Here is a 13,414-nt window from a genome sequence, read left to right on the forward strand (position 1 = left end):
GAGCCCTTCCGTGGTCCCTCCCCCACTGGCCAACCTCCTGTGTCCCTCCCTGACCCCGACTGTGCACTGGTGGGGTCTCTCAGCCTGGCCTGCGCCCTCTTGAAATCCAGGACCCCTCAGGGGATGTCGGAGAGCCAGTTTTGGCCTGATCCCACAGGCCAGGCCAAGGGACTCCACTGGTGTACGAATTCGTGCATGGGGCCTCTAGTTAACTTACATAATACAAAAATCTATTGAAATGGGTACACTTACCTTCCTTATGCTCTCTGTAAAATAAGGAAAATGAGTGTACCTATTTGCCCTGAATCATACAGCTCGTAGGATTTGTATGTACTGAGGATGTTTGGCTTTAGTTGACCAAACAACAGTCCAATCATTATGCAATATTGTCTTCGTAGCACTGTCTCCATAATGAACAAGGAGAAACAGCATTTTTTCCTTTGAGCTTGTCAAAAACAGTGGCATTATTAAATTACTGTTTTGTGCTAATGCTTTCTTAAACACATTTTTTAAAGCCAAGTCAAAAGTTCTTGCTCTATCAAAGTAACAAAATTGGAAACTTATTTATAACATTATGTTCCTAGTCATTCTTAATGTTTGTATTAAATCTTCTTAAACAAGATTTGTCTTTAAAAGAACTTCTTAAAGTATATAATTTTCTCTACTTTATTTTTATTAGCTAGCTGGAAGCCTTGGGGTGTGTTTCACTCTGAGAATAATGAAGTTCGGAAGCTTCTATTTACTCGGCAGTTGCAAATTCTATAATCAGTCTAGACCCAGATATGTCTGGGTGCCTGATTAATCCCTTCCTAACATAGCTTCCAAGAAGTAATGGATTTCTTACTAATCTGCAAGAAGAAGGGAAAAGTTCTTCTGTGCTTTCTTTGAATCCTTGGAGTGTTTCAGTGATATATTTCCCAGGCTACAAACTTGGTTGTTGAAAACACAGTATCTCCTAGCTTTGCTGAATTCCTCTGGGCAGATTTATCATCAGTGATCATAACTTGCACATCCATCACATGACATGTGAAGATTATATGAGAATCTGTGAGAACTGACAAGAGACATACTCTAGAACAGTGGTTCTCAACCTTCCTAAGTCTGTGAGCACAGCGGTAGTGGCAGGAGCCTCTCTCGCCTCCTTGGCAGTGCTAAGAATGTCCAACTGATGGCTTAGGCCCGCTGGAGTAGACATCCCCTGAGGGCTCCTGGGCTGCCAGAGGGATGTCTGACTGCCAGTTTAGGCCTGATCCCCCAGGAAGTGGGCCTAAGCCAGCAGGTGGATATCCCCCAGGGGTCCCGGACTGTGAGAGGGTGCAGGCCAGGCTGAGGGACCCTCCACTCCAAGTGCACGAATTTTTGTTCACCGGGCCTCTAGTATCTCAATAAGGCTGGAAAATTCTTTTAGGGTCAAGTGTACAAAGTGGCACATTAGCTTTGAAAGACATAGTTGGTATTCATGTTTTTAGTGTAGGAAAGGACATAATAACCATTCTTCAGTATGATTGGTACTGAAGACTGGGGATGGTTAGGCTTATTCTCAAATTTACAATGCATTTGGAAAGATTCAGCAAATTTTCAAAACATTAACAAATGTAAAATATTTAAATAACAGTGAGACAATTATGAATAACAGTGTTGTACTCAAGAGTAAGAGGAGAGCAGTGGGGAGGAGGGAGGAAAGGAAAGAGGCAGCACCTCCCTTTCCTCCCTCCTCCCCACTGGGCGCTCCTCCTGTTAAAAAAAAAGAAGAAGAAAAAGAAGAAAAGAGTAAGAGGAGAAGGTAGAATCTGAGACATACTTGAGATACGGCCAGCAGGGGTCGGGTACTTAACATCTGTGTTACACCATCTCACCTGTTATAAGGCATGTGCATTCTCTTCTTCCCCACCTCCTTCATTTTCCCATTGGACCTCCTGAATCTCTGTGCCTGAGAAGGTGAAGGAAATCATTCAGTGGGGTCAGGTAAAGGCTTATAAAGACAAAGGAAAGGAAATGTGACTCCATCTATAAAATCTCAAAGTAAAACAGCACCAAATCCCAGAAATAAGTAGACAAAACAACACAAGTCATAGAAAATAAATTACTCAAAGAAGACACTGGCCAACCAATGCCCAGAGAACCAAAGTCAGGAAATCTGTGCCTGAGTGAAAAGATGTTTGCCCTGTTCTTTTCATGCTCAGTAAATTGCACAGCAGTTCTTCCCCACATCTTGGCTGGTCCCAGCAGCCGGGTGGCTGAGCAGCTTGGCAATGGGCTCAGACATCCAAAACCCATATGTATATATGAGTTCTTTATCAGTCATTTTATTGATAAGAATGGTAAATGAAGTCTGATACCTAAGTAAAATTGTGCATTTTAAATGAAATAGTAAAGCAGTACAAAAACTACTGCATTAAAACTATTCACACAAAATGACAATATTGTGAGCTCATCACAAAGTTATCTTCATCAATGTGATGAGAATGCCCATATTTAACAGGTGGATTCTATTCTAGCAGAGCATTCCTCAGTTCTGATTTCAGGCTCCCATATCACCCAAGTTTTATTTCACATACTTCATGAAAAATCCATAGGGCCCCCAAATTCTAGACACCTGGGCAAAATTGTAGCATGATTCTGGGATTGAGTACTGGTCTCCATAATTTTGGGGTTATTATGTCAGTCTGCCCTGTAAATTTTCATTTAGTCCCTTGGCTTCAAATTCCACATAAATGCGGATCATCCCCCAATGTACGTTTCCATCCTTTCTTCTTCCCTGAGCCCCAGACTTGTGTATCTAGTGGCCTACTTGATATTTCCACTTGGCAGTTGGACAAGCATCTCAAATTCTGTACATCTTATAGCTGAATTTATAATTATCTACCCAAACCTATTCTTCTCATAGATTTCCCATCTTTCTCACTAGCAGGGCTAACTTTGTAGATATTCAAGTCAAATCTTAGAAGGCATCCTTGATTCAACTTTTTCCCACATTCAACCCATCAAGAATTCTGTTGATTCAATGCCTAAAATATATCTGAAGTTTACTGACTTCTCACCACCTCCACTGGCCACATACTTCCCCACACTATCATTATCTTCCACCTGGACCACTACAGTTGCAGGAAAACTGGTTTCCCCACTTCTGCTCTCACCACTGTATCAATCAGCCTCTGCTACACAACAAATAACTTCATAATCTCACTGACATATACTATGAAGCATGTGTTTTTTGCTCACATATCTGCAAGTTGGCTGGAAAGCTCTGCTGTAGGCCTGTGGACCTGCTGGGGTGGCCCTGTTCCACTTGTCTCATTCTGTTGTCCAGGCTTAACTGTCGTCTTCACTACTTTCTCATTGTTCCTGGATCAGCTACTGGCATGTAATACAGGAGCAATGAGTGGTTGGATTAATGATCAAATGTGCCATCAAGCCCTGTTTTCTCTATTCTGTCACAGTAATTTATTGACACGTCTTCAGCTCCCTTCCCAAGCACTAAGGGGGTTATTTTATGTCTTACCTACTTTCACTAATTTGTTTATACAAATTTCCTACCACCATATTAAAGTTGGCACTTTAAGAAAAGGTACTGGGTCCCAACCACCACCTCTGCCTTGTGATTCTCTAAATTAACTGAATGAGAGCACCTCTAGATTCGTTCATGCGGGGCCCCCAGTGACCTCCCTTATTGCACTGGGACTTGAGTGAGGATATGTTCACTTCCTTAGGACTAACTGAAATCTGAGAAATCAAGTTCTTGTAAACAGAGGCTAATAATTGGCCTGGTGTAGTGATGCATGGTCACCCTCCACTTTCCATCCAATCATTTCAAGCTTCCATCTTGAGTCTCAATGGAGTCTTTTCATTTGTTTGGAAGATATTTTCTGAATACCTGTTATATGCCAGGTGTTAACAAGATGCTTGAACATACAAAGTTAGATAGTTCAGACATAATGCCCTGCTCTTATTAAATTTACAGTCTAGTGAGAAAAACCAACACAAACAGATAAAATTTCAGGTAAAGGACCTTAGAACAGAGACTGTAGTGAGAATATAGAGAGTAAGGAAGGCTATGGACTAAAGAGAAAACCATTGCATCCCTACTAATTGTCCCTGTGGTGAGAATGACTGCTTAAGGGTATAAAACAGGCAATCATTCTATTTCCATCCAATGTCTTGGGAATGTGGAAAAGAAGATGTAATGTGAAGACAGTGTTCAGAGCCTTTGAAGAAAGTCACTGTGAATAGTCACACTGTTATGAAGCTTTATTCTTTTTGGAACTCAAGCAAAAGCATTGTTGTAAGCCCTTGGGCAAAACTTAATTTACCTCAGATCGCTCACTCCCTTGAAAAATGCCCTCAGGGTCAATATTCATCTTCCCTACAGTGGATTTGGTTGGCAGTCCAGCCTGCTAAGCTACAGGTAATTAAGAAGAGAATGTTCTCTCTTTCTTCTAATCATGCCATTCTCTGTACCTTCTGAAGCCTTTGGAAATTCTTTTCCATAGTCTCCTCTCTACTAGTAATTAGTATCAGTGGTTGCACTTTAGTTCCTTCCTCCTGCAGGCTACCCTCTCTATCCCCCACTATTCATTAATCAAGGAATGGCTTCCTGGGTCAGTTGGTAGAGCCAACCTAATTGGCTTAGATCTGAACCTGGGATTCAGATAAAATAAGGCTAAAATGGCAAATGAATTTCAATAGCAAACTCAGTATAGAACTCATAGCCTATTTCTTTTTACAAAGTCTTTTGCACATTGTGGTCCATGTTGCCGAAGTTCTTGTCCCAGCATCAAGAAGGGTTCAGGAATCTGGAGAAAGCTGTGCGTAGATTAAATAGGAATCCAGAGACTAATAAAGAGTCTGGAGACGAGATATAATTTTGAAAGGTATTTGGGGGTCAGAGGAGCTTAGCTAAAGGAGCTAAGTTCTAAGGTCTTATGTCTAAGGTCTTAGGTTCTCCTCGTCCCCAGGACCCCATGTTTTTTATTAACACAACTTGTCCTGAGGCAAGGCAGAGATATACACTTCAAAGGACCAGGGTTTGGTACAGAGTCCATTGTCAGAATGGGGGAATTAGCCTACGGCTGTTCAGGTATTTGGCCAGTAGGAGGCAATAACATGTAGATTAAGATGCCTTTTGGCTATCTGGCAGCCACAATCAATTTAATGTATCCTATTCAGGTTTGGGGAAATGCCTTCAGCCATTCCCAGATGCAGCCCTGCTGTTATGCTGGAATTGGTCTGCAGCACATGTCCCATCAAATTCCATGATGCTGATGACAATGTGAAGAGCTAAATTGAACTCAGCACACTGGTAAAGGCTGGCTGATCCACAAGTGTTTCCATCCTGACAACTTACTAGTAAATAATCGGTACAATAATTAAATAAACTGATTAATGGGGGGAGGGTGTTAACAGGATGCTTGAACATACAGAGTTAGATAGTTCAGACATAATGCCCTGCTCTTATTAAATTTACAGTCTAGTGAGAAAAACCAACACAAACAGATACAATTAGTTATACTTGTATTCAACGCTTCAAGGAAGAGGAACAGATGTTTGAAAAGACCAGGTCTTCTGGGACTTCCAAGTTCAAGCTTGTTCTGAAGGATGAAATGGAGTTGCCTAGGTCAAGGGCTTATATCAAGGGAATGAGAAGGAAAAGAGCATTCTTATTTTAACACTGGACATTTCAGTTTTAGCTTCATTATTCTTATTTTTTATATAAAAATAGAAATTTATTTCTTATAGTTATAGAGACCACAAAGTTCAAGATCAAGGGCCCAGCAAATTTGGTGTCTTCTTGCTGTGTTCTTACATGGTAGAAGAGCTAGCTTCATTATTCTTAAAATGAAAAATGATACTGGGAGGGTACTTGATAAGTTTTGGGGGTCAAAAGCATTTTAAAGTAGTGAACTATGAGTTTACCTATGACTAAGAATATTCGCTTTCAAATATATTGCATTCTTGGTGCTTTTCTTTAAGTATCTCTCCTGTGATTAAATTCTATCAGATACAGATTTTAGTTTCAACTAATAGGAAAGCATAACCTTAGGACTTAGCATCATAACTTTATTTGAGCTTTTCTGCAAATTGCACAATGTCACTCAAACTCCCCTTGGTTTCTCTCTTCATTGGTTCTTTCTGCCATACCATTATTGTGATTATTTTACCCTTTTAGCATCTCCTCAGAACTTTCCTCAAATGGATTCTGGTTTAATAAAAACAAATTCTTTTTTGATGTTATACATTAGATAAAACTTGAAGAAAAACTTCTTTACAAAAATGTTAGCTTCTTTTTGAAGGATTGAAATATAAAGCAATGAATGCATACTGATGGGCTGTTTAAATTCAGTTTAATGAAAATTTTTCAGAATCAACTTACACAGTTATAAAGCTTAAAGGGATATATTTACAGTCTTGAATTTTAGCTTAAATTTAAAAGATTGAGTAATTTTTTAAAAGAAAGGATATCAGCAGGCCAACCTCTGGACCAAGAAGGACTATGGCTGGGACATAGGCTCTCCAGGGCTGTAAGACCCATCAAATATGTTCAAGTATGAGTTCAAGTGGGAGATGAGCACAAGCTAATTTCAAGCATTGGACAGCAAGCTCAGCCCCTGTGAATCTTGGACATTATGAGAGAAATATCTGCACATAAGTTAAACTAATAGACTCACTCTAGAAAAGGTATGAATATCACAACAGCGCAGGTGAGACCAGTGAGATTGTGCAGAATGCATACTCACACTGTGATTTGCTAAAAGGCTGAACTGAAAGGACAGGTTTTCTGGGTTCTCATACTGATGCGCTGCTCACAACATTTCTAAGTTGATTCATAAAAATTGTTATTAAACAGAATTTAAACTTCCCTGATGGTTTTTAAAATGTACGTGTAGATTTTTCAGTGCCCCACTCTTCAAAAGATGAAGCCTGATTGTTTTTCTGCTTAGTGTGAACTGGACACAGAGAATCACTTCTAATGAATAGAATATGGCAGAAAATGGTGTGTGTCAAAACTGTAAGAGGCATTGCGACTTCTGCCTGCTCCCCCTCTTGAGTCATTTGCTTTGTGGGGATCCAGCTGTCATGCCATGAGAACACTCAAGCCACCCAATGGAGCGGTGCACATGGTGAGGAACTGAGGCCTCCTGCCAACATCTATGTGCGTGAGTGTGGAAGCTGATCCTCCACGTCCAGTCAGGCCTTCAGAAGACTGCAGTCCTGGCCAGCATCTTGGCTACAATCTCACAGGAGGTCTCAGGCCAAGACCACCTTGCTTAGTCACTCCAGTATTCCTGACCTACAGAAACTGTAAGATAATGAATACTTACTATTCTAGCCTGCTATGAGTTAAGGTAATTTTTATGCAAGAATAAGTATTTAATACAACAGCATGTCAGGATGCAACCTCTATTATAGAGCTCAATCCTCCAAGAAGTATCTAAAGATTTTGTGGAAGAGTTTTTCTTCAAGCTCCATCCAATATATAACATCAAAAAGTATTGTATTTGAGTTTTGTCTGAGAGATAAATTCTCAGACACAAATTCAGATTTTATCTGAGACAGAAGGTGTGTTTTATGGAGTTGTTTGAACAGCTGTCAAACTGCTTTTGTATTGGCTCTGTCCCTTTCTACATGTGACAGCTCCACTGCTTAATCACTTCTTCGGTGGTCTATGGTTCTTCCAAAGAAAAATACCTGTAGAGTATAATTCTCCAACCTTTAGCTTCCCACAGAGCTATTTTAAGTATAACGAAGGCAACTTTACCAAGTAGATTTATTTCATGGAGAAATTATTTCAGGAAGGCCCAGAGATCCAGCCTGGTTGTTCTGGGGCAGGTACTAGACTGAGACTATAGCTCAGGAGCTAATATTTCACCTCTCACAGGTTGATTGAGGCACATCAGCTTGAGTTACTCTTTTACCTGCACTCACAGAAGGAAGGAAATACCTTTTAAGTGCTCCTCAAGGAGTTAGCAAATATATAAAGTTTTTTTATTCTCTAAGTCAACCATGAATTAGTCTGTAATTGGTGGGAGACTCTGTGGTGTATTTCTTGCCCTCTGAGGACCTAAAGATGGTGAAATAATCTGAATAGCACAAAATCCTAACTTAAAAGCAAGATGTCACCCTAACCAGTTTGTCTCAGTGGATAGAGCATCGGCCTGCGGACTGAAGGGTCCCCGGTTCGATTCCGGTCAAGGGCATGTACCTTGGTTGCTGGCACATCCCCAGTGGGAGGTGTGCAGGAGGCAGCTGATCAATGTTTCTCTCTCATCAATGTTTCTAACTCTCTATCCCTCTCCCTTCCTCTCTGTAAAAAATCAATAAAATATATTTGGAAAAAAAAGCAAGATGTTATTCTATATTGGTAAATTGTAATACTTCAAATAAACAAATTCCAACCTATAAATTCTGACCTCATTTATCAAAGCTCATCTTTCTTTCCATCAATGTTACCTTCTGATCTTAAGAGTGAGTGGCACCATGGCCAGTGTTGCTTAATGGGTAGAGCATTGGCCCACACACTAAAAAGTCAAGGATTTGATAACTGGTCAAGGGCGTGTACCTAGGTTGTGGGTTAGATTGCCAACCCCTGGTCAAGGTCGTATGGAGGCATTCAATTGAAGTGTCTTTCTCACATTGGTTGTTTTTCTCTCTTTCTCTCTTCCTCCTCCTCCCTCCCTTTCACTCTCTCTAAAAAGCAATGGAAAAACATATCCTCAGGTGAGGATTAAAAAAAAAAAGAGTGAGTGGCAAGCTCAGTCAAATGCTGTTCTCCCAGCCTCATCGATTAGAAATAGATCCTGGGGTTGTCCTTCCCAGTGAGAAGAAACAATGCCTCTTTCCATAGGTGAAAGTGTGGAAGAAAATGCCAGTGTCGTGGTCAAGCTGCTCATCAGACGCCCTGAGTGCTTCGGCCCGGCCCTACGTGGTGAAGGAGGAAATGGTCTGTTGGCAGCCATGCAGGGTGCCATTAAGATCGCTGAGAACCCAGCCCTCGACCTCCCCTCTCAGGGATACAAGAGAGAAGTGTAAGTGAATGGAATTGCTGTCTGGTATGGATCTAGTTGGTGAGCTTCCAAATATCATCAGGACATGAATCATTAAAGATGTGTCAATAACTTCCCCTGCTAGAGGAAGCACAGGTTCTGTACAGTTGTGGTGAAAACATTTTAAATCACTTTGTCAAGCACTTTGCTGTCTTCACTCTTCCAGTTAGTCCAGTGAACAATATCACCTTCACCTGCCTCCATTTTTCTTACTCCACTCAGACCAATTGGCAAATCGAGAAGTCTGGCCAGCTCTTCTCACCAACACTGTCCTCCCTACAGCATCATCACAGGGGAAGCTGTGCAGAGGCTAAAAAGCCTGGACCAACAAGTTTACCATAGTTGTCTAAATCCAGACTGTTCCCTTCAGTATTTTAAACCTCAGTTTTTCATCTCATACCTCACTTTTAATACTTCCTCTTCTGAAAGTATTTTTATTTGATTCTTTAGGTAAAAATGAGAACTGCCAAATATGAAACATCACAGCTTCAATAATCTTGGTATTTAAAGGTTAAGGAGATAATTGCTGCATTGGAGGATTGCCTTGTGACTTTTCTTTCATTATGTCTTATGTCCATGTCTCTTTCTTCAATCACAGCCTCTGGATTAGACCCCAGAATCTAGAGAGTGGGTAGAACTCAGAGATAACTCTCCAGCTGTTTGGATTTTTTTTCTTTTTTGTGATTTATTCTGGCAGGTGACCTAGTAGAACTAGAAAGAACCTAAAACATAAGCTGTACCAACTCCCTCATGTAACATGAGAAAAAACTGAGGCCCAGAGTTATCTCGCTTGTTAGCAACAGAGCCAGAACATGGACGCAGCCCTCCTGACTCCTTGTTCAATGTGTTCCATGTGTGTTCAGGAAGGAAAGGGGAAGGAATGGTTAGTAGGAACTATGGGGATTTTGGTGCCTCGCCATGAATGTATAGGGTCTGAATGATAGCTGATGTCAGTACACGTGCCTTGAAGTTCATGGGACTCTAGGAATGTCATGGATGATTATTTAGGTCCTTTGAACTTAGTGCCTAAAACCACCTGGTTGGCTTCTGGGGGGAGAAAAGGTGTCCAAGGGAAAGGATGCTGATGCACAGGATGAACAGAGCATTTTCATATCAAGTAGCTCGTGTCTAATGACATGGCCATGGCCATACCTGCCAGGCTTCCTCATACCTCTTTGTGCTGGTTCTTTCTCAGCATCACAGAAGACAGTGAAGACGAAGAAGAGATCGTACACATGGGCAATGCAATTATGTCATTTTATTCAGCTCTTATAGATCTACTGGGCCGCTGTGCTCCTGAAATGCACGTGAGTAATCGAGCTCTCAGAGGGCAACTTTGAGGGGCTTGATCCAAGAGCACTGTAGATTTTCTGAATGTAAGTTCTTCTTCTGGCATGTGCTGGCATGACGTTCTCTCAGCTCCTTTTAGCTAACATAAAAAGTAGCTTACAGCTCTAGTACCTGACTCTGTAGCTTTCTAGGGAATGTGTGTGTGTTACCTGCTATTGAGTCGGCTCTGTCTCCTGGCTGTCTTCAGCAGCCCTGTTCAGCTCCTGCAGACTCCTGGTTTCTTCTGTGAAGACAAACCATCTAATATTTAGTCTTCCTTTTTTCCATCTGTCTTCTATTTTCCCCCACATTATTGTCTTTTCCAAAGAACCCTGCCTTCTCATGATGTGCTCAAAGTGCGACTAAAGAATGACTCCTGGGCAAATCTCTGCGTCATGTGATTTCTCTGTGGCACTAGTTGGGTGTATCCTCCCCATATCCTGCTTCAAAAGCCCCCCCAAAATTATATTCAATATGCCTCAATTTCTTCAAAATGTTACCCAACTTACCTCATTTTTTATGATTTTCCCTTTTTTTTCTTTTTCAATTACAGTTTACATTCAATATTATTCTGTATTCATTTCAGGTGTACAGCATAGTGGTTGGACAATCATATACTTTACAAAGTGATTCCATCAATATTTCAAGTACCCACCTCACACTGTACATACTAGAAGTTATTACAGTATTATTGACTGTATTCCCTATGCTGTACTTTACATCGCATGACTATTTTGTAACTACCAATCTGTCCTCAATCCCTTCACCTTTTTCACCCAGTCCTCCAACCCCCTTCCCTCTGGCAACCCTCAGTCTGTTCTCTGTATCTGTGAGTCTGTTTCTATTTCCCAAGTTGATTTTGATGGTGGCCATCAGGCTACTCCACATGGAAAACCCTATTTCCTTTATGACCATGGCACCAGGAAAGTAGTCTCTTCCCAGAATCCATGGTTACTTCCCAGAGGTAAGTTTATAGACGTGCCAAAAAGGGATGTTTTCATGGAATGTCTTCTCAGATTTCCAGTTTTGACCTTAAAACGTGTTTTTCCTCTTCCCTTTTTTACCTCTGCTGTGGGCTGAGAGAAAGTGGCCTCCTTTCACATAAGGTCTCACGTCATAAGTGAGAGGGGAAATAACTGCTTATTTTATGACAACAGAAAATTTAAATTTAAAAAAAAAACTTGATAATTCTTTGAAAGAACTGCTTGGCTTGCTCATTGGGCTCTGGCTCCTGCCTGCCTCTCTCTGTAGTGCTCACTGCACTGGGATTATTACAGAGCATCTCCCAAAAGCACTTGCAATGCAGATTAGGTTGACATAAACAGCCGTATCTGGTGTTGATGAGATTGTGTAATTGGTCACTGCCAAGTGGGTGGGTTACATTTTTTAATACTAATGAAAAACAGAACCCATTAAAGTAGTGGCTTTTAAACTTTTTGACCAAAACAATTTAATTTGATCATAGTAAGAAATATAATTTACATTGCCGCCTAGTATAGGTATATTCCCACAACAAAATTTATCCTTATTATGGACATTGCACTCTAATTTCTTCTATTCTTTAATGCTCTTGTGCTCTTTAATGCTGGTCACAGCCCACTAACTTGATTTTACAGCCCACTAATTGGTCATCGCCTGTAGTTTAGGACACTACATTAAAGAGTCCACGCTTACCTTTCTTCCAGGATTTCATGGGTCTTGCTTAATGCACAGTCTAGCCCATTTGCAAATCCATCGACACATGTTTAGGGAAATGATTCCAACATGGAAGAATCTAGATCAAAAGTACTGTTGTTAGAAGAAAGTCAAAAACTTGATAAAGAAGGCTGATCAGAATCCTTAGAATTCTAATTCCTACTATGATAAAACAGTAACATGGGTTCATCTTTTTATTTCTGTGCCTTAAACAAATGAAGGAAACTGGAAGGGAGCCAGGGAAATGCTAGGTGTCCTACAGTCTTCATTGTGGGGATGTCAGTTCCCCTGCTCACCTGTCATCACTTCAGAAAACAAGTTACACAGTTTACTTGTTCTCAGGAAGATAGCAGCATGGGATAGCTGCACCATCAGAGCCCCATCTGGACAGAAGTTCCTTCCTTACTGCCCCTCTGGTCTGGCACTTAACACACACACACACACACACACACACACACACACACACACACACCTTGCCAAATCCTTCCCTGGGCCCTGCTCTGTGAGTGGTGGTGGGAGAGGAGATGTTATCATCACTGACAGCTATTCCTCTACCCACAGGAATGAGAGATGGCAGCTAGGATGAGTGCACAGGTGTTCTTTCCTTAGGGCATCTGTGCATCATATCCCAGCGTGCCCTGCAGCTGACCTAGGGTTGATTCCATCCTGAGCTCATGGCAGTTCAGTTCTCTGTTGAGGGCCCACTCCCAGAAGCATACTTGTTGCCCCCATACTTGTCACCTGTCCACGCTGCTTGTCCCATTCATGGCTGTATGGATCATGTCATCCATCCCAGAATAGCTCCACTCAGGTTCTCAATTTCTCTAGGGCAGGGGTGGGCAAACTTTTTGACTCCAGGGCCACAGTGGGTTCTTAAACTGGGCCAGAGGGCCGGAACAAAAGCATAGATGGAGTGTTTGAGTGAACTAATATAAATTCAAAGTAAACATCATTACATAAAAGGGTATGGTCTTTTTTTTTTTTTAGTTTTATTCATTTCAAACGGGCCGGATCCGGCCCGCGGGCGGTAGTTTGCCCACGGCTGCTCTAGGATATTCTCTACACCCTTCTTGCCTACCTCCAGTCCCAGCATTAATATCTCTTTAGGAAATTAAAATTCATAAATCTTTCTACATTCAGCAGCATTCTGGGCTCTGGAATTGTGGCCACATTCTCAACACCTGTCACAGCCAGAGAGCTCCTTGTTGCTGTCACACTGAGAACCACCAGCAGGGTCCACATTTACTGCTGAGACTTGATGCCATAACTGCATGACCATTGTAGTCACAACAAGTGACCTCCTTAGTAGCACCTCTTCTAGAATATCAAGAGAAAGCTCCTCTCTTTCC

General features: G+C 41.4%; 1 protein-coding gene across 1 annotated transcript in view; it reads left to right on the forward strand.

Moving 5' to 3' along the window:
* Window positions 1-13,414, forward strand: part of RYR3 (ryanodine receptor 3) — a 417,605-nt gene that overhangs the window by 255,790 nt on the left and 148,401 nt on the right. The window contains 2 exon segments of the mRNA XM_015557536.1: window positions 8,843-9,023; window positions 10,237-10,348. Of these exon segments, the coding sequence (XP_015413022.1) occupies window positions 8,843-9,023; window positions 10,237-10,348 (293 nt within the window).

Source organism: Myotis davidii, unplaced genomic scaffold, assembly GCF_000327345.1.
Source record: "Myotis davidii unplaced genomic scaffold, ASM32734v1 scaffold46, whole genome shotgun sequence".
Taxonomy (NCBI): domain Eukaryota; kingdom Metazoa; phylum Chordata; class Mammalia; order Chiroptera; family Vespertilionidae; genus Myotis; species Myotis davidii.